This window comes from Falco naumanni, chromosome 4 (assembly GCF_017639655.2).
Source record: "Falco naumanni isolate bFalNau1 chromosome 4, bFalNau1.pat, whole genome shotgun sequence".
NCBI classification, from domain to species: domain Eukaryota; kingdom Metazoa; phylum Chordata; class Aves; order Falconiformes; family Falconidae; genus Falco; species Falco naumanni.
This window is the reverse complement of record NC_054057.1, coordinates 7331731-7351465: the sequence shown is the minus strand read 5'-3', so window position 1 is coordinate 7351465 and position 19735 is coordinate 7331731. Positions and strand designations below refer to the sequence as shown.

The 19735-nt window shown below is 38.1% G+C and overlaps 1 protein-coding gene across 4 annotated transcripts in view; it reads left to right on the top strand.

Moving 5' to 3' along the window:
• The window catches only part of LOC121086126 (ubiquitin-conjugating enzyme E2 E2), a 217687-nt gene that overhangs the window by 10575 nt on the left and 187377 nt on the right, over positions 1-19735 (top strand). For 3 of the 4 annotated variants that reach the window (XM_040589378.1, XM_040589377.1, XM_040589376.1), the window contains exon 3: positions 2591-2641. The exons of the other annotated variant lie outside the window; for it this stretch is intronic. In XM_040589378.1, coding sequence (XP_040445312.1) covers positions 2591-2641 — 51 coding nt within the window. The remainder of the gene's footprint in view (positions 1-2590; positions 2642-19735) is intronic. 4 annotated transcript variants of the gene reach the window in all.

Here is a 19735-nt window from a genome sequence, read left to right as displayed (position 1 = left end):
TCAATCCCATCATTCTGTAACTTCACAAAAGGCAGAAAGAGCAAAACAACCCATAAAACATGAAACAGAATATTCTGTGCTACCTAGGTTTCCTGTGATTTGAATTTATGATCATGTAAATTTCAAAAACACAGTTGGAATTTGTCATATATGGAAAAAACATTTTAAGTATCTCCCACACTTGTAAGATCTCCCTTCTAAAAGGTGTGAACTGTCAGGATTGTTTAAATGGAGTAACTTTTTGAAAGCAGTATGTTTGTTATGCTAAGACTTCACTAATCAGATTTTCCCTTTTTTAAAAGATGGTAGATTTTCAGTGTTAGTACAGTGACTTGCTGCAAATATTGATTAAGCAGCCCATGCCTGTACTTTTACAGGAAAGGAATGATGCTGGGGAAATTCTGTGTACTGGAGATGTGAATATTTCAAGGAGTACAAAAACCAAATAAACACTGAATTTCTCCACTTCTGTATCATTAACATTCTGATTCAGTGTGTGTATGTATGTAGGGTTGGTGTGCATAGAGGTTAGAAGAGAAGCTAAGCATCTGGAAGAGTGTTGTTATCTTTTCAATAGTATCAGCTGGTCTAATAAACGATCATTACAGCTACCTACAAATCTCACCCACGTATGTCCTAATTATTTCAGAATGAGTGATAAAGGATTGGAGTTTCTAGTTTAGGCCAGTTCCTTTACTGTCTTTGGTTCATTTATTCATTATAGCCATAAAATCAGCTCGTAGTGGTGTAAGGGGAATTTTGATCGTGGCTGTGAGACTCCTTAGCATGTAAGATTGTGTTTGGATCTAAACATTCTATAGAGCATTAAGCTGCTCATTTTTGTTATATATACCAATATACCTGGATTTTTATTTTGTTAAAACATTTTCTTTGCCTATATATAATGTGCAAAATGAGTGGCAATCATTTTTAACATGCACTTCTCAGATCAGGCCTGAACTTTTGGGTTGTGGCTTGAGCATGTATCTCAGGAATTTGAGTGGTATTATCCATGCAGGTTTTCTTTTAGTGTAGGGAATAATAGGAACAGCAATCTGTTCCTGTACATGAAAACCTGTGAAGGAGAAGGCAAGAAGAAAATACTGAGGGTACAATGAATTGTTTTTCTTTCCCTGCCTCCTTCTAAACATTCATGGTTTTGTACTGAAATAGCCTATAAAAAAAGCCTGGGGCATAGTTTGTAGGGAAGGTGGCTGTCACAGGCCTGCTTATGGCATCATACTCTGGCGAGTCTTTAGGAACTGTAAACTCCTACAGGTTCCTTTGGGAACTCTGGAAACGCCTACTCTGCATGTTTGAATTTGTTCAGAGGGTGAGTTAGTGGCTCTCCTGCAGATGCTGGTAGAAGGGAAAAGAGCCTGTGTTGCCAGATGTGGCAGAAATCGGGAATTCAAGGACTTGGCATGGGAGCATCAGCCTGGGAATGTCCAGAAACCCTTAACGATGAAGTTGCTCTGCCTGGAGGAAGAACTCCAGCAGGCTGCCTGTGACAAGTGCAGTATTACCGGGATCTGTACTAGACCAGCTCAGCTTCACATCTTTATCAGTGACCTGGAGGATATGGCAGAGTGAACTCTCAAGTCTGCAGATAACAAGTTGCGGGGCAGCGGTTTGTACAGGCAGGGGCAGGGCTGCTGCTCAGGGAGACCTTGGCAGGCTGCAAGCGAGGCTTGACAGGGAACTCGTGAAATTCAGCAAGGATAAATGTAGCATCATGGATGTGAGAAGGGCTAACCCCTTGTTAATGATACAGGCTGGGAAGCAGCTCCGCTGTGAAGGATGTGGGTGCCCTGGCAGGCAGCAAGCTCAACATGAGGCAGGAACAAAATCTAACTGCCTCCTGGGATGTATTAACAGGAGCATAGTCTGTAGGTAGATGAAAGTGATTTATTTCCCTTTACTCAGCTCTCATTAGACTGCATCTGGAATAATGTACACAGTTTTGGGCTCCCCAGTACAAATCCAGCATGCACTGGAGCAAATCCAGCAGCAGGTCCCCAGCCTGGCCAGGGAGCTGGAGCACTTCCCTTTGAGGATAGGCTTTAGGGGGGACCTGATAGCAGCCCCCAATAGCTAGGAGGAGGTTGTGGAGAAGACTGGGATGGGCTCTTTCCCAGAGGGTGAGACACAGCTATCCTATGAAGTTGGCGGGGGTGGGGGGGGATGTTGCCCTGCTGGCACAAGAGACATTAAGAAGCTAAATATTCTGGAGAGCAAGAACTATGAGACATATAAGCAGAGGAATTAGAAATGGAGGGTATACGAGGCATGTAATTATTGTGTAAGTGAGCAAAGGAGCCTAGAACCCTGACCTATAGAAGAAGTGGTATTGTCTAGGTAGTTGCCCATGCTGTAACTTGTCCCAGATTGGAGGTTTATTTTTCAGAAAAGATTTGAATTTTTCTTCCACATTTTTTTGAGCATTTAATGAAACCTTAAAGCATCAACTCTCCATCAGAAATCATAAGAATTATGTTTCATTATTATTGATTACTGTAGAAATGTTCATAAAGTTGAAAGAAACATATTGCAAAAAAGTCCTGATGGTTTTTATTTTTTTTCTCTTAAGAATTCAGAAAGAACTTGCAGAAATTACATTAGACCCTCCTCCAAACTGTAGGTAAGTTCACCTGGATTTTATTAATTTGGCATACAGAAATGGAATTATGGAAATTGCGTAGGGGACTGGAGTAAATTTTAGTTATTCCTTTGTGCTGATTGCTTAATAATTTTGGAATAAAAGCTGATCATTAACATGTTTGCTTACATGCAAAGATATGACGTACTTCCTGGTAACAGGAGTAATGGTAAAAATGGATGAACCCTATGATGTGTTAATAGAGACAGGGTAAAAATGAAATCACTGTTCATGTGAAGTATTAAATCAATGGCCTTTTGTTCGATTCTGTAAAATGTAGTCATGGTGGCAGTTGCTGGTATGTTTGCTTCCTTTTTCTTGCAAGTTGTTAACACACTGTGAATATAATGGAGAAGGAGAAATGTTATAGGCACAAACCATTATTAATCTTCCAACTGTGTCTCTAGTGATCAGTTATGATATTCAGTGGAAGCTTCCTGAAATAGAGTATATCATTGCATAGGCTTTCTAATAATGACTTTGTGCTTGGGTTTGTTTGGATTTTTTTTTGCGTTTGTTTCTTTTTTGGGGTTTCTTATGTTTTGTTTGGTTTTGGTTTGGTTTGTTCGTTTGTCCGGTACATTTACTTTCAGTGTGTTTAAAACTGGCTTTGAAATGAGTAATGAGCTAGGCCTAGAAACCCTGGCTGCCTGGTGGCCCAGGCGGTATACAGTTGTTTTCAGATGGCTGTCTCGGGCTTCTTATCTGTCAGCTTGACATATGGTCAGTGTTGGAGCTGGGCCAGGGCTGCACAGCACTGCTTAAAGGAGCCTCTGCCACCGTACCTCTCGCGGTGCGGTGGGAGGTCGAGCTCGGTGCGGAAGAATAGCTTCCACCCAGTCCTGCCGACCCATTTCAGCTGATGTGGTTAGTAGGATTCATTCTATTAGTGCAGTAAAAAGAAAGATTGATAGAAATGTCTGATTGCATGCAGCATTTATAATGAATCCCAGTATGTTTCAGTATCGAATTAACTAAGCAACTGGTAGTAAAAATGACAGTCAACTTTATTGTTTTGGTCTCTTGACAAAAGGATGTGTGAGAAAATATTCTAACAAGATTTGATGTGGTTGTGCTGGATCTCAAGATGTAAGTCAAGTGGTTGTGTACTAAAGTGCTGCGTAGTGAAGTAGCCTTGCAATAATAGCGTTCAAAGAGTATTTCAGTCAATTAGGATGAACAGTTCCTTACTAGATAAAACATTTTAATAGCTAAGCTGTTCTGTCATACTTACGACTGTATGCGAGTCTTCAATCACATCAAAGCTGTTTTATATGGCAGTTTTTACTTCGGTGTTGATGACTGATGCCTATTAGTGGATTGATTTGCTGAGATGAATATGAAACTTGAGTCTGTTGTAGAAGAATGCATAAGTCTTTGAACTGAGTCTAAAAGGCTTATAGTTTTTATAGCAGTGTCACTTGTTCTAGTTTTCTGAATCTTTCCCTTTATAACAAAGCAGTTGTTTCGGTATACAAGATACTGTTAATTTGATTTTCTTTTGCTAGCAACTGTAAAGTGAGCATTGGCTGTCTTAGTGGAAAGCCCTTCAGTGACTTGCAATTAAAAAAAAAAAAAAAGTGAGCTGGAGATTTCCTGTTTTTCTTGAATTATTTACACTAATGATAAAATAGCAATAAAGTGCACTGCATGGTGCGGTTTTGTAACATCAAAAAATTACATCTAACTTACATGATGTCTGTTGCTTTAACACATTTCATAAGATGCAGAATTATTTCATGTTGTGATCTTGATAGATAACCATTAGTAACTTTACTATTAGCAAATATGTTTTTATAGTCAATACGAATCACTTCATTTAGTTTTATGCTCTGTTGACATAGTCTAAGCAGTGTTTTCATTTGAACTTCATCTATTTTCTATTATAGTTAAACATTACAAAATAAATACATCAGCCAGACATGATTCTTCAGCATAATGAAGAAAGCCAGGCCATAGTACAGTATATCTTACCCTAAAGTATTGATATGCCCTTTCTTGGGTTTAGTGAAATTTAGAATATTATTAGAAGAGGTGTTAGATTTTCTATTAAAAAAACATATGTCATAAAGATAAGTTCCTTACAGATGTAGACTACTTGAAATGGTTGTGATTCCAGCTTGCCTTCACTATGTATCCCCTTTTATATATAAAATCAATCGTGACTGGGCAATAGGAATGTGGTAAATCTCAAAACTATATGTCACAGAAGATATGAAGGAAAGCTGTATTATTCAGGAATGCTCTCTAAGTAGTTATTTACGAAGTCTTGATAGGCAGGACATTGAGCTGAATTGGAACTTGGGTGGAATATTGCAAGATGTGTTGCAAGACTTTCCATTAACTACAGCAGGCCAAAGCTTCAGGTTTGTCTCATCCAGGGGTAAAAATAAACAAAATGGAACAGTATCTGTAGTACAGTAGCATCCCTTAATGGCATTCTAGGCTATGCAGTCGGTACAAGCTCCCAGGGAGTTGCAGCTTCTACTTCTGCAGCAGCTGCAATCTTAACGCTTCCCCTGCCTCATTCCCATGAAGAGCACAGGCTGTATAATCTTGTTTTTCTGGAAGACAAGTCTTGCTCACACATGGGCCTTGTAATTGGCAGATTATCACTGCTGCGACTTGCAGCATCTTTCCAAAACTCTGGAAAGCTGTGGATTTCAGAGTTCCTAAAAGGTCTGTCACGTTTGGCTTTAAAAGAAGATTTAATGTTATAAGTAATGGGAGTTGCCTGCTTCCCGAGGTATTCATATTCTGTAGTTTGGGTTCTGAGCGATGGAAAGAGTCCCTCTTGACACCAGAAACTTTGGATCATTCCTCAGGGCTGAGTGTGTGTAATGTTCTCAAGTGTCAAAAAGTCAAGCTGGGGTGTGTGTGGGAGTTGAGCAGTGTAATTGTTGCTATTTGTGGAGGAAGGTATGTCATAAGAAAGCCTGTTATACTTCACGTTTAACAGAAAAAAATGCAAATGGTTGGATTTTGATATGTGCTGTGTCCCATCCCACGGCCACCACCTCCCCACCTCACCCCTTTTATTTTTGCATAGAGCTGAACTTACTGTCAGGGAAGTCCCTGTATTTGGTACATTTGTATTTTAAATCTGCAGCATTGTGAAATTTTAGTTTGTCAGGAGACAGTATTCCTAAATTGTAGGTGTTTGCCACTCTTTCTTCCTCATTGAAGTACCAAAGCTTGGTTGCTGGAAATGTTGCATATTGTACCTCTGAGTAGTGCAGAGTATACCTTTTCTCGTAGGTGATGGAAACCTCATCTTTAAGTGTCATTTTTCATATATTGTCTTGCTGGAAGAGGGGAATAGTTGGGAATTCTTGTTGCTGAAATAATGTCTTTTCAAACTTTCCCTGATTTTGGACTGCATCTTGTCTAAGACAATAGATTTCATAGAATAAAACTTCTATTGTCAGTGTTGTGTACTATTTCCCTTCTGACTGGCAAGAGAACAACATCTCTGTGGCAACTTATACCAATTGCTTACACGGGAGAATAATATTTGGAAAGTATTTAATGTATTTTTAGCTTCTTTCAATGTGAACTTAGCAGCTGGAAACAAAGGGAGCCAGCACAAAGTGAATAGCAGCTCTCTGTGGACACCACTTGGAGCAACTGCTCAAAATTTTCCTATTAAGTCACTGTTGTTACCTATCTTCCTCTTCATGTTTTCTTTTGATGTTCTCTAGCATATTTGTCACTATTCTTCTCTTCTCTGTGTATTTACTGCGATTTCTTTTATGCGTTATACATTTTACTTCTTTTTCCCTGTAGCAATGTGGGTGATGCTTGAGGCTCAGAAATACACTTTAAAGGTCTGTGCAGCTCAGTCAGCAAATTGACTGGCTCTCATTCCAAAACAATCAATTTAAAACCCTGCACGTAGTCTGATCTCTTCCATTAGTCTGAAATCATTACATTAATTCCTTACTTCTTACACTATCTGCAAAATTGATGAACAACCAACATATCTGATCCTAGTATTTTGCTTGTGAAAACTAATCACACTGAAAAGAATCAAAACACAGTTCTTGGGGTGATGTAGAGAAGAGCCAAGTGGAATGGCAAGTTATTCAGCTTGGCTTAGGGAGAGAGGTTAGCGTGCCTCATGCATCCCTCTTGCACGATTAATGGTTGTGTGGAGCCTGACATTCCTGTTCAATATTGCCCTGACCGTTTTTGCTGAACTGGTGAGGCTGGTTTCTTCACAGCTCTAAGGGATTATGCGAATGCCAACAATTTAAAGTTACAGTTCTTGAGGCCACTTGTTTAAACTCTTGCCTGGTGCTGCCTTAAAGCTAAGGAGACGTCACAAGCGTCAGGAGCAGAGAGCAAACATTAGCACAATGTCATGGGAAGACCGGGAGGGAGCAGAGTGTCGGCCTTGCTCTGCGATGCGGAGATGGAGGTGTAGGGGCCTAGAGCAGCAGTTGCAGCCAGTATCCATTGCGCTGCCCTGGCCTGCTACAGTCTCCTCCCTTTTCCCCTTCTCACTCAAGGGACATGTTGGGGTCTTCCCCTCTTCCCTCTGTGCGCATACACCAGCACCTCGATGCTCATGTAGCTTTCCAATGCGAGCGAAGAGATGCCTTGCCGTTTTTTAGATCATATGCTCACAACATTAGTTTGACGTGGGGTGGGGAGGGTCTGAATAATTTTGGCTATATATGTTTCCTTAAAATATTTGAAAAAATGTGAAAATATTTGGAGAAAGCAGAGCAAGGCCTTCTCCAAATCCAAAACCAATTTCTCTTGAGGGCTGGAAGGATTCTGGTTTTAAAGCAGTTTTCTCAACCTAAATTTGCTTCTCTTTTGGTTAGCCTCTTTTAGCTTGCACAGAGGGTTTATGTAATGATTTTGGTAGCATCAAGGCCTTGCTCAGTGATGCTTATGGAGTGTCCACTACCTATTTTGCTGCCTTTAGATACCTGCTGAGTTCTTTTTACTCTTGTGCAGAATGCAGAGGCTACTTCAGTGAGGTGCTTCCTTGCTCTGGAACCAAAGAATAAACTTTAAGACAGCATAGGCACGGAACAGCTTGTCTTTATTTGTTGCTTCCTTCATAAAACTCTGGAAGCGCAAAGGGTGATCGTTCTTATACTCATGGTTGTCTTATCACTTAGAAGGAATATGGGAGTGTAGTGGCCTCTCTGGCTAAAAAAAGGCTTAATCCTATTTCTTCTGATCAGGATTTCACTGAAGGAGGACCTAGGCACAAAAGCCATGTTGAAAAAAATCCCCAAGAGCTAGCATCTTATATTTTTATTTTTAAAGGAACAGCAATCAGTGATTTTGGTTGTTGGAGTTAGGGATGCATCAGTCTGTTGCCATAGGCACATGACTGTGATGCTTGTGATGCTAATGTGGGAGCGGGATGAAAACCAGGATAAGGAATGCTTCCTTTGAACATTTTTCTTCACAAACATTTCCAGCCTCCATGGTATGAATCTGGGCTCTCTTCCCGTTACATTGTTACCCATGGAGTTTACCGTCTGCCTGTATAGACTTACTTTGATCTGCTGCTAGTTAGCTATAACCTTCAAGAGAAAATGTGACGCAGAAAATCGTACATAACTTTGCCTGGCTAGGCCTCTTAAGAATTTAAAGCAAATAGGGAAACTTAATCAAAAAGATATGCACAGGAGCAGTTGATATTAATGTGCAGAATCCTGTTGTTTTTAAAATCTGTGCTGTATTGACATTCATCTGAGGATAAGAATGAATGTAAAAATGTATCTGAGTGCTCATTGCAACCACTTTATTTTTTAATTTTGATTCCCTTTCTGCTTCAAAACCAGCAAGAAACATGTCCCAATACCACGCAAGTTAATGATTGCACTGGGATTATATTTTATAATAGCAATGATACTGTATTTTATCACTGGAGTTAGCTTGCCTGTTTTTTGTAACTGGTGGGGTTTTTAAATTTATGACCTTGGTACCTTGAAGTACCTTGGATGAAAAGTGTCAAGTTACTTTTTAAAATGTAATCTTTTCATTCTTTTAGCTATTTTCTTTTAAGACGGTGCAGGACAGCGTCACTTGTGCTTTAAGGTCTGAAACATGTAACTTGCACTTAAACATATATTTTTTTAAAATATCTGTTTATTTTCACTGTAAAAGTGACTTTTCAATGTCATATTGTTCAAAGCATCTGGTTTTAAAAAACAGTGCACAGATGTTTCTTTTCATGGGTCTTCCACGTGTCAAGATGCAGTGTACTTAGAAAGCCATGTAAAATATAGCTGATGTTTCTGTAGTGGTCTGGTATCTTTGAAAAATATATGTTTGATACAAAAAAAATATTAGACAGCACTGAGTTTTGGGGTTTTTTTTCCAGTTTATTCAACTGAATTCTGAATATCTACTTGATTCCATTTCTGTTTGCAGTTGTGGGGTGATTTTAGGATTGATTAGATGCAGCACTCAAAAGCTTCAGGATGTATTGCAGGCATTGGTGGTTAGAAACCGTAGCAACTTTGATGAAGACGGGAGCGGGGGGGTGTGGGGGTGTGGGGGGAGTGGAGAAAAGGCAGTAAAAGGAGCCTGCTGCTGGCTGTTTGCCAGGACTAGCAGCTTCACTCACTGATGATGAAGTAAGGAACTAGCTGACAACACCCATTAATACCTCCCAGCATAACAATACCTCCACATGATTTCTGCCAGTTCTCCCAGTTTTCAAATGATGACAACTTCTCTCCCAGGAGAAGAAAAAAACAGCATTAGAGAAGAATGAGAGTAGTTTATCGAGCAGAGTGTGAGTGCAGGTTTGGAAGGTCAGAGGAGTGCCAGAGTACATCCCATGGGACTGTGGAAGCAGGGGAATGAGTGGAGATAGGTGCATAAGGAGGGGTTGTGACAATCACATATTCCATGAAGCAGGAAAGTGCCTCAAAAGGAGCTTGTGAAGGACATGGAAAGGATCTTTGATACTTGCAGTGTGCTTAGTATAGAAGATTAGTAAAGCTCTATTTTAAAATGCAGGTGTTGGGAAGGTGGAGTGGAGGGCTGTAACAAGGGTAAAAAGAAACACTTTGATGCTTTTAGTGTGGGGAATTCTGAACAGAGATGTTTTCTTCCAGAGGTTTCATATTGAGTTGCAGATGATCTTTGTAAATCCGTCTCCTGGGAAGTACAAGGGCAATCCCCAGCGCTTTCAGCTCCAGAATTCTTCAGACTACCCTCCATAGAGGTTTCTTTTGCCCTCTCCTAATAGCTAAACAAAGTTGGTTGGTTGGTGCATTTTTTCCCTGTGAGCCTGAATTTGGTTTATAACGTATACTGATGTTATATATGCATGTTTTTGTAATCTCCTTAATACAGCCTTCATAAAACACCAAAAAAACACCTTCTCCCCTCACCAAATCCTGAAGTATGTTAAATAAAACATCAAGGGGAAACAAAATCACATTGGATGAGACTTTGTATCATCGTTAGGAGACTGCAAAGAAATATCTAAATGTGTAGCTTTTAAATTTAGTTAGCTATTTCGGGGTGGGGGGTGGGGGGTGGTGGTGTCCTGCTTTGTGTTTGGGGGTGGTTTTTGGTTGATTTTTTTTTTTTTTTTTAATGTAGACTTTAGTCTTGTATAAAAGCTACGTAAGGATCATTTTTTTTACAGAAATTGAGCAGAGTTGTTTGAAAGTGTGACTGTAGTAGGTACTGTTGCACTGAACTAGCAGTCACTGCCATTTCATGATAATCATGTAAGAAACATGCTGTTATTAGCAACTCATTACCCTTTAGTAAATTACTCGTTATTGAATGAATGGGGGAAATGGAAGGTACTTTGTTGGTTGGGACTGACAGCATTACTGATAATGAAGTATTTGTTTCCCTAAATAAATGGCACGATCTCAGAAGTGCCTAATGCTGCGGTCTTTAGTACACCTACATTTGATCAGAATTTGATCTTCTATGTAATACTTCAATTATTTTCTTTTTAAGAAAACTTTTTAAAAAGCATCTGACAAATTCATGTTGTTTCCTGAATGCCATTGTATACCTCTTATTATTAATACTGTTTTCCTCTCTCCTTAAATTTATTTTTAAAAAATCAGCCCTTCTCAGTTCCAATACCACAATTTACAGCTTTTTAACGGTTGTTAACTTATGCAATTTATTCTTTTGGTTTTGAGTTGATATTTTTTGTTTCGGGCTTTTGTTGTTACTGGTTTTGTTTTGTCTTTACATAGGCACGACAGTCTAAGGCAATGCTGTAATTCATCTTTTATTCTTGGTATACACGGAATGTTTACGGATTTACAATTAGTAGTCTGAATTTAAGGAAATTGTTTTCCAAAATCTCCTGGCAGAAAAGCTGCAGTTTAAGACAAAAAAGTAATGAACCAGTAACAGACCATGCTTTACAGTGTTTCGGAAACAAACTATGAAATTGATCTGGGTGCTGTTTTCTTGGTGTACAATAAACCTTATTTATGCTGTAGTTACACATTTGCAGCTTTGTTACAAGCTTTTTGGGGTATCTAATTGGCTGCAGCTTTGAATCATGTCATAAACATGCCAAATGTTGATAATTACAATTAAGATATCTACTTGAAATAATCTTTGTTTTCATTTTCTCTGACAATTTATTTTTTTCACTTATTTACATGCCTTTAATTTTTCATTTTAACAGTTCTTGCATCACTTTAATTTATTTTTGTTTCAAAGCTGTGGAATTGGATTAAACAGGGTTTTTTAAATACTTCCATGTTGCTTGGAAAGAAGCCAGTTACTGTGTATCAGCTTAATAGAAACCATGCTTAGCAGTGCCTCGCATATGGCAGCTCGTGTTTGTGTGGTAAGGCATTATGTATTTTAAATATTACCTTTTATACGATAGTCAAATTTATGCCAGAATCTGAAGTTTCCTCTGATTAATGTTAACAAAAATAGCAAAGAGCCAACTGTTTCTGTTTTTTTAGGGAAAATATGTAATTAAATACATAATTTACTGTCTGCTCTGCACAAAAGCCATATTTATGTGGCCTTTATTAACTTGAGATGTGTACTGTGCCTAGAGGAGGCTATAGGTGACTGATAATGTGCTTTCTTGATGCTTTTTAGCCTTTTAATGTTGTAAATATTGTGGAGGCCAAGATGGTGACTCTGTAGCTAAGACTGAAATATAAGGGTTTGTGCGTAATTTAGGAGATTGAGTTGTATTTGAAGAATAAGTGGTATACAGTTAGAGCAATTACTCTGTGACTAACACTTGACACAGCTGACAACGTAAAGCTTAAAATTTTTTTGTGGTTTGCATGTCATTGTTTGGTTTTTTTATGTAAACTTAGTACAGCCTTTATGAAATTTAGAGCTTTTAAAGGCATTCGTTCTGGATTGTCTGGCTGTAAACACTCTTTTTGTATAAAATTCAGCAGTGGCTCTTCATAATGAAATTTATCAGAAAATAATATTCTTCAGTGTAAAAATGGCAAATAAATCTCATTCTTTTAAAACGATCACCTCATTTTCAGTACAGGTTGGTTTTGGGGGGAAGAAGGCTTTTTATTTCTGCAAGATTAGCTGATGTTTGACTTAACTTTTGATTGGGAGGTATTGACAGTAATCACTACTGAAAATATGCATCATAAGCCTAATAAAGATTATTATACTTCTTATAACTTTAACATTGCCAGAGGACATTTTTTCTTTGTTTGACATCAGTGCAGTATATTCTGCTTCAATAATAGAGCAATGCATATAAACTTGTATAAACAAACTGGATTTATTTTACATTTTAAGGTGTTCTAATTCTAAAATGGCAAATAAGTGTTTTATTACACTTATTTATGATTAGTCAGTTTACACATAAGAAGGCGGCATTTAGGACTTTATAGTTCTGAGCTAAATAGAGGTTTGACTTCTTTAAATTTTTTAGATTTTTTTTTTTTTTAGATCATTACAATATGCTTGGAATAACTATATGGTGTCAACTGCAAGGTCATTTTACCATAGATGTGATCCAGAGAATTTAAAAATGCTATAGTCTTCCTACTTGGTATGTTAGGTATCCTAAATAGGATAAATATATGTATTGCCTATAAAATTAGGCATGTTATAACCCTTCACAAGAGGATGGATGGGATGTGGAAAAACACATTTAATTTTCAGAGAAGTTTATGACTGAAAAATTAGATGTGTGCCTAGCGTGGAATTTCAGATTTGTTGATGTAAATTATTGATTACTAAGCTCGTAGCAATGACATTTAGGGTCGCAAACTAGGGATAAAGAAAAAAGGTTTAAAATTTGGGGCTTGTAGCCAGGGAGGGTTCACAGGAAAGCTGGTTTCAGAACCACTATGGTAAATGCAGTGCTAGCTTTTGCAGTAATGTAAAGTAACCATGGGTGAGATTCATTAAGTGTTCTGGGTTAAACTGCTGGCTGGAGCTGACTGGGCTTGAACGTCGAACAGGAATTTTGACTGGGTGTCTGGTGTAAAAATGCACGGTTCCCATTATTTTGGGTTTCATTGGATAGCTTGAAAAGAAAGGCATTCCTGACTGAACTTTTTATGGAAGAGCATTTCTGGCTTTTGATTACTAGATAAGCATTAGCCTTGATCTCTGTTATTTTGGAGTCTGTTCATTTTTCTGCAGCAGGCATCATAGGAGACACTCAGCCTTGCTCATTCAAAATACTTGGTGGCAGTGCACTTTTTGGAGCTGCACCTCCTGGAAGTCTGATTTTGATGTCTGGGTCAGAAATACAACCATGGGTTCTTGTATCTCCTGCGTATAATCTACCACTGCCTGCCAAAAACAATCTTCAAGGGTCACTTTCTGCCTAGGGTACAAAAAGCAGGTTCTTTGTCTTGCTTCTGTCCTTCCTGAGATACTTTTATAAAATCTGCCATCATTTGGCTTGGAGAAAACAGCCAGCTTCAGTGGGGGGTGGAGGGGGGGGAACCCAACACGCTCCCCCTCTTAATTAGCTGTTTGCTTATTTGTGTTCTGTTACACATATATAAAATAAGACCTGTCAGTCTATAAAAATACTTCTAAAAGGGGGCTTGCTTCACTGCCATGTCTTATTCACAGCAATGTCCTGTCGGTAGCAGCAAGAACAGTAAAACACTTTGACACACAGTGTGTGCATTACAAAAACGAAGTGTCATATCAAAAATGGCTGTAAACATTTTCACAGTCACTTGTCATTGCACGTTTGAAGGTGGGAAATTTTTAGAGAAGATGACTCAATTTTCTTCCTTCCCTGCATGTCTGGGCTGCCTAGAAGGGAAGAAACGTCTACTTAATAGAGCATTTCGATGTGCTGGTGTGGGCACAGCTACTATAATCCCGGTTGTCTGAGTACGCTCCTCAGCAAGTCTATGAACATGGTGACTAGGCATCAGTGCAAGAGGACTATTGCATATTTTGAGTCAGCATTAACTGAATGATAGTTTTGTCGTTTTGTTGGTTTTAAATCTGTAAACTGTAGTCTTCAAAGAGTAACATCAGGTGATCACAAGTATTGGAATGGGAAACTGTCTAATAGGCATCACAGAATCAACTCGAAAATCTCATTTGAGTCTGGAATTACTGTAGTGTAAATCAGATTTAAATTCATGATTCAAATGTAATGACCTTCTGCATTGCTAACCTCCTTGGGAGATATTTAATTAATAATGTATATTAACTGTGAGTGTTTTGGCATGTGTGTATGGCATAGATTTTCATGTAGCCACAAATACAGCCTCAAAAGCCCACAGTGTGGTGGCTGTAGGATGACGCAGTTTTAAGATGTTCTGCAATATCCTGCTTTGCTCCTTACTGAATACAAATAGCTGAGGGATGACAGATATCTCAGTTTCAGTGGAATTTTTATGATTTATATGATAATGATAATTTTATTCTGCTGCCAGTACAGAGCACTTTGCAGACTGATATCAAGGTTAATTATCACTTTGAGAAGAAGTGAAGCACAGTCTGCCAACCTGATGCTTTGCTCAGCTGAGAAAGATAATTGTTATTCAAGTAGTATTTAAATGAGTCCAAATGCTGATAAATACACAACAAAAATATTTTATTTTTTTTTCTCTCATGTTCATTCACTGTGCTAGAGAATGAGGTCATCACTGTGTGTAAATATTACTAATGGACGCTGTAGTAAAAACATGCTGATTATTTACAGAACTTACGAGGAGCGGGTTTCCCCCCGTGTGGGCTGTGGGGAAATACTTTAAGCCTGAGTTCCTCTTGTCAACACATCCTAATTCTTTTATGTCTGTGGTTGCTTTTGGCAGTTGTGCTGTTACCTTATATATGACTCCTTATGCACTATGACCTGACCTTATTGATGCATCTGAGAGGTTTACAATTTGTACTGTGCCTTGCACATCCTTAGGGTTACTCCATGCTCTACATATCTCACGTTGATTCTAAAGATAACTTTCTTTTTTTTCCCCTCTAGATTTGGGGATTTGTAAGCAGCCCAGTGGCGAGAGAAATAATGCAGAAACATACAAATATTGCTATAAATTAGCCTACTGGATATTTTTTCATTTATTCTTGGTAGCTGCACAACTTCTTAAGGGAGCTGGTCAGCTGTATGCAACAATGTAGTCCTATGTTCTAGAGAGCCACGAGGTTGTCCCAAAATCTGGTGCTGGGTTTGTTCAATTTACACAACCCCTTTCACGTTAGGGTCTTAAAAATTAAGATTTGACTGCATAGCTTTCCCTCTTTTTGATGTATTTTAATTGAATACAATGCAGATGCTTTGCTCCACCTGCTGCTCCCTGGAAGACACCCCTATCCTCCACCCCCCCACCCCCCCATCCCCCAGCTGTTTAAAAATTATTAGCTGCAGGGGTCTCTTGGCCTTGAGAATTTTTAATTTTGTTTTGGGGCAGCAGTAGCTGTATCTTCATACTTGTACTGCTGTTCTTTTCCGCACTGCCAAACTAACTTTTCCCTTATTCACTTGAAAACTTATGGTTTGTGTTTAGTCATTTGTCTGTTGCTTGTATTTCAGTGAAGTGGGTTCTGTTTGTTTGGGCATTTTTATTATTTAGAATGTTAATTTGATGCAATTTTTGGACTAAATTAATAACTGATGTAACTCTACTAGACAGGCTACATTATAAATATGTCAAAAATTTGCACTAAGCACAGTAAAATGATAGAATAGTTACTTTTAAGACTTCAAGAAGTAAAGATAAAATAAATGTACCTTAGCGTTTTATGTCAAGGGAATGATTTTTGCCATGACCATCCATAAATTTGTGGCTAAGGTGTTTGCATATTATTACTTTGTAGGATGACAGTTCATTACTTACTGGTAAGAGACTACTGACTTGTTAATTTAATTCTGTTATTTAATATGCATTATAGTCCTGCGGCTAAGAAACATAAATTCTTGAATGGATTGTTTTCACTCCTAAACACTTCCATACGTTTTCGTAACATTTTTAGATTCTGTGTGGCTTAGTAGCTTTCCTCATGACTAATGAAGATTTTAACAAACAAAATGGAAAAGGGCCAACTTGTAATTGTTAGTGCAGTCGCATAATCAGCCATACACGGTTTGTTTGTTATAGCTCAGCAATAGAACAATGTTTCAAAGAGAAAACACGCGGAGATGATTAGTAAGTACCACAGTGATGTGAGACTGTCCAACTACAGAAGCAGTCTGGCTGGGTTATTCATATGAACACTTCACTACATGGTTTAGTTTTCTTTATCATAAGTAATTTTAGTAGCCATTTACAGTGAGTTACTAAGAAGAAATAAATGAAATGGTTTTTTTGCTTGGATAAATGGGTATGTTGTAGAAGTTTAGTGAATGTTACATGTACAAACTACCAAACAGATTAGAGCTTACTTTATGCAAACGTGAAAGGGTGAAAAATACCTGGCAGGAAGACAGTTACTTTTAAACAACAAAATGTTTATCAAAGATATAGATAAGTAACTTCAGGATTTATATTGTAGCAATTGCAAAGGCTACAAAATGAGCATCCTTTCTGACTGGGTTTTGATTGAAATGAAGAAATGGAATTGGAAATAACAGTGCAGTGTGATAAGTAACGGAGAGAGGACTCAACTGCAGAATCGTTGTTACTGCTTTTCAATCTATTTTGCTGAATTGGTTGGAAGCAAGCTTTAAAAGAAAAAAGCAAGCCCCAAAATACAAATAGGAAATAAAGAACAAAACTAAACCCAAAACTGTTACTGTTACACAAGAATCTGAGCATATTTGATTCACTGGGTTGTTGCTTAGTGAGTTGAATAAATATAAAACTTCCTGTATTTCATTTTCAGAATTTTCATTGTCCCTATTTCAGAGATCATTCTGTGTCCTGTGGCAAGTTTGAAGATCACATTCTGCTGTGAATTCTTCCTGGCTTCATCTCAGTCCTAGAAAGTGGTTATTCTCTTGAGAATGCAGTATCTAATACAGAATGCTTGTATAGGCAATTGAAAAAGATAAATTTGCTGCATATCTGTGGAGAGAAAATGTATTAGTGTCTGTTTTTCAAGAGTAAATGCTGTTCAGTCCTACAATTTCCGTTAAGTTTACAGATTAATTTTGCTCACCATATCACTCGCCCTTTAGCAAAACAATTGGCTTGCAAGCCTTATGCTGTTTTCTTCTGGCTTCTGCTATGTGTTCTTTCATCCCCTTGATACAGTGACTTGAATCATCAGGTTTATCTAAATATGCAGGCTATGAAAGCTGATGAATTGGTTGAATTAGTTTTAAATGGATTTTAATTAAAAAGTGTCCAGATAGATCTTTGAATCCTTTAGTTTCTGTCTTATTTAGGGTTTTATTAAGTCTATTGATTTTAAACTGAATCAATGTAAACCTTGTTCCTAAATGTTCCTTCAGCTTTTCAACTGGTTTAGCTAAAAATAGTCTTAAATCATATGTTTTTCTTGAACAATGCAAATTTATGCATAGGCAAGCCTTCAGCTAGGGGTCTGTTTTGCTGCATTATTCCTTAGTTCTTCCTGAAGAAAAAACAGAAAAGTCCAGGAACTAAGTAGCATGTTGGAGAAATGTCAAATAACCATAGTTAACTTCAGCTTTACAAATTTTATTGGTTTCAATGTGTTTATTTGACAGGAGCCTTATTTTAACACAAAAGATGGGTTTTGGAGGCAAGGTCAACACATGTCATACAACATTGTTCGTGATGGCATCTGCTGTACAGTTTCTGTTAAAATGAAATCCTGTAGAGAAGAGAAGGCCGGGGGTGGGGGTGGTAGTGTCTCATGAAAGCGTGTAAGTACCTAGAGGGTGTAAAGAAAATGGAGCCAGGTTCTTGGCAGTGTGCCCAGTGACAGAACAAAAGGCATCAGGCACGACCCGCTACACGGGAAGTTCCATCTGAATATCAGAAAACACTTTTTCACTGTGAGGGTGACGAAGCCCTGGCACAGCCTGCCAAGGCAGGTGGTGGAGTCTCCATCCTTGGAGATATTCAGAAGCCATGTGGACATGGTCCTGGGCAACGTGACTGGCTGTAGGTGGCCTGGCCTGAGGGGGTTGGATCAGGTGACCTCCAGAGGTCCCTTCCAAACTCAACCATTCTGTGAAAATTGCAATGTAATTTGTTTGAGTATTTTTCTTGTTGGAACACATAAATATTCCAGCATTTTTGAGTTGACAGGTCATTACAAAAAAAAAAACCTAAGGGCGGTTGATGTACTTTTTTTTAACTGAAACAATGAGGGTGAGGTGATTAAAAATAAACTCTGTGGTTGTGAACTCACTTTCTGTGAGTTTAGTTTTATTTCATATTTTAACATTTTCATTGCAAATTTTACTTTTGTTGTATCTTAAGAAATCATGTGCAGTGTTTCTTATTAGAGCTGAGTATAGCTTGTGTTTGCAGGTAACCGACTGAAGCTAAAGGATGAACTTAGAGAACTCACAGAGTGGATGTGAGAAACTTCTGCCTTTTTTGAATTGACTGTTAACTTTTGGCCTGACATTTAAATTCACTAATTCAATCTTTGATTGAAAATTTTGCAGAACTATTTTGTTTGAGCAACATGCAACTACTTTACTCACTTGGATTGGACTATTTTATGTTTCTTAGACTTCTAATAAATAAACCTGTCCAACTGTTGTCTTTAAACATCAAAGTTTAAGGCTGTTAAGTGCTTTCACTTGCTTGTTTCAGAGAAGTATATATACAGTGATGAAGAAACTTTATCATGAACATTATCATGAACAGGTTTTTTTTCCCACACTTGAAAGCTACTGGACTACTTTGCATTTACTGCATTTCCTTTTGAATCGAAACCAAGAGCCAACCAATTCCTTAAGGCTTTCCAAATCCATGCAGCTGAAATCCCTCTTAAAAAATGTAACCCATTTCATATATTCAGACACATCTGAACCCAGATACAGGAAGAGATCAATCAATAACTAACCTCAGAACAGTCCTGAAGAATTGCCAACAACCCCCTGTTACCAGCAGTGGTGTGGCTCCTGGTTTCTGTGACAGAGGATCCCTGCCTGCCCTAGCACTCTCCCTGGCATGCCAGAATGGTCGTAAGCGGTTTAATAAACCCCATAAATATTACTCAAAACGTTCTTTTATATCAGAACAGTAAACATTCAAGTCCTTTTATTTGCTTCTAAAAGTAGTAACTAAATAGCTCAGCAAAAAAGGAATAAATTATATGCATAAACTTTAATGGCTTTACAATGGTATTCAGTCAGCAAAAAAGGCCTTGCTGATGAGACACTGAGCATCTTGTAGGTTAGATGAAGAATTGGCATTGAATAAGGAAATGAAAGGTGTGGACCTGTACTGGCTGTGTACAGAGTCATGTCATGTGCCACTGTACTAATTTTGTGAAGATGATGCTTAAGAGGCAGGAGTGGCATTTCTGAGATGGAAAATAGAAGCATCTTTCACCAAAAATGGGGAAGAAGAAATTATCTGAGGGATGTGGACCACTGCTGACTTTATAGGGAGTGATAGACTACATTAAAAAAATACAGCTATGCAATAATTTTTTTGTTTGATGAAAAAAATACTTTCAGATTAATATACATGTAATTTGGGGTTGAAATTTATCTAAAAGTTTACAAAGTTT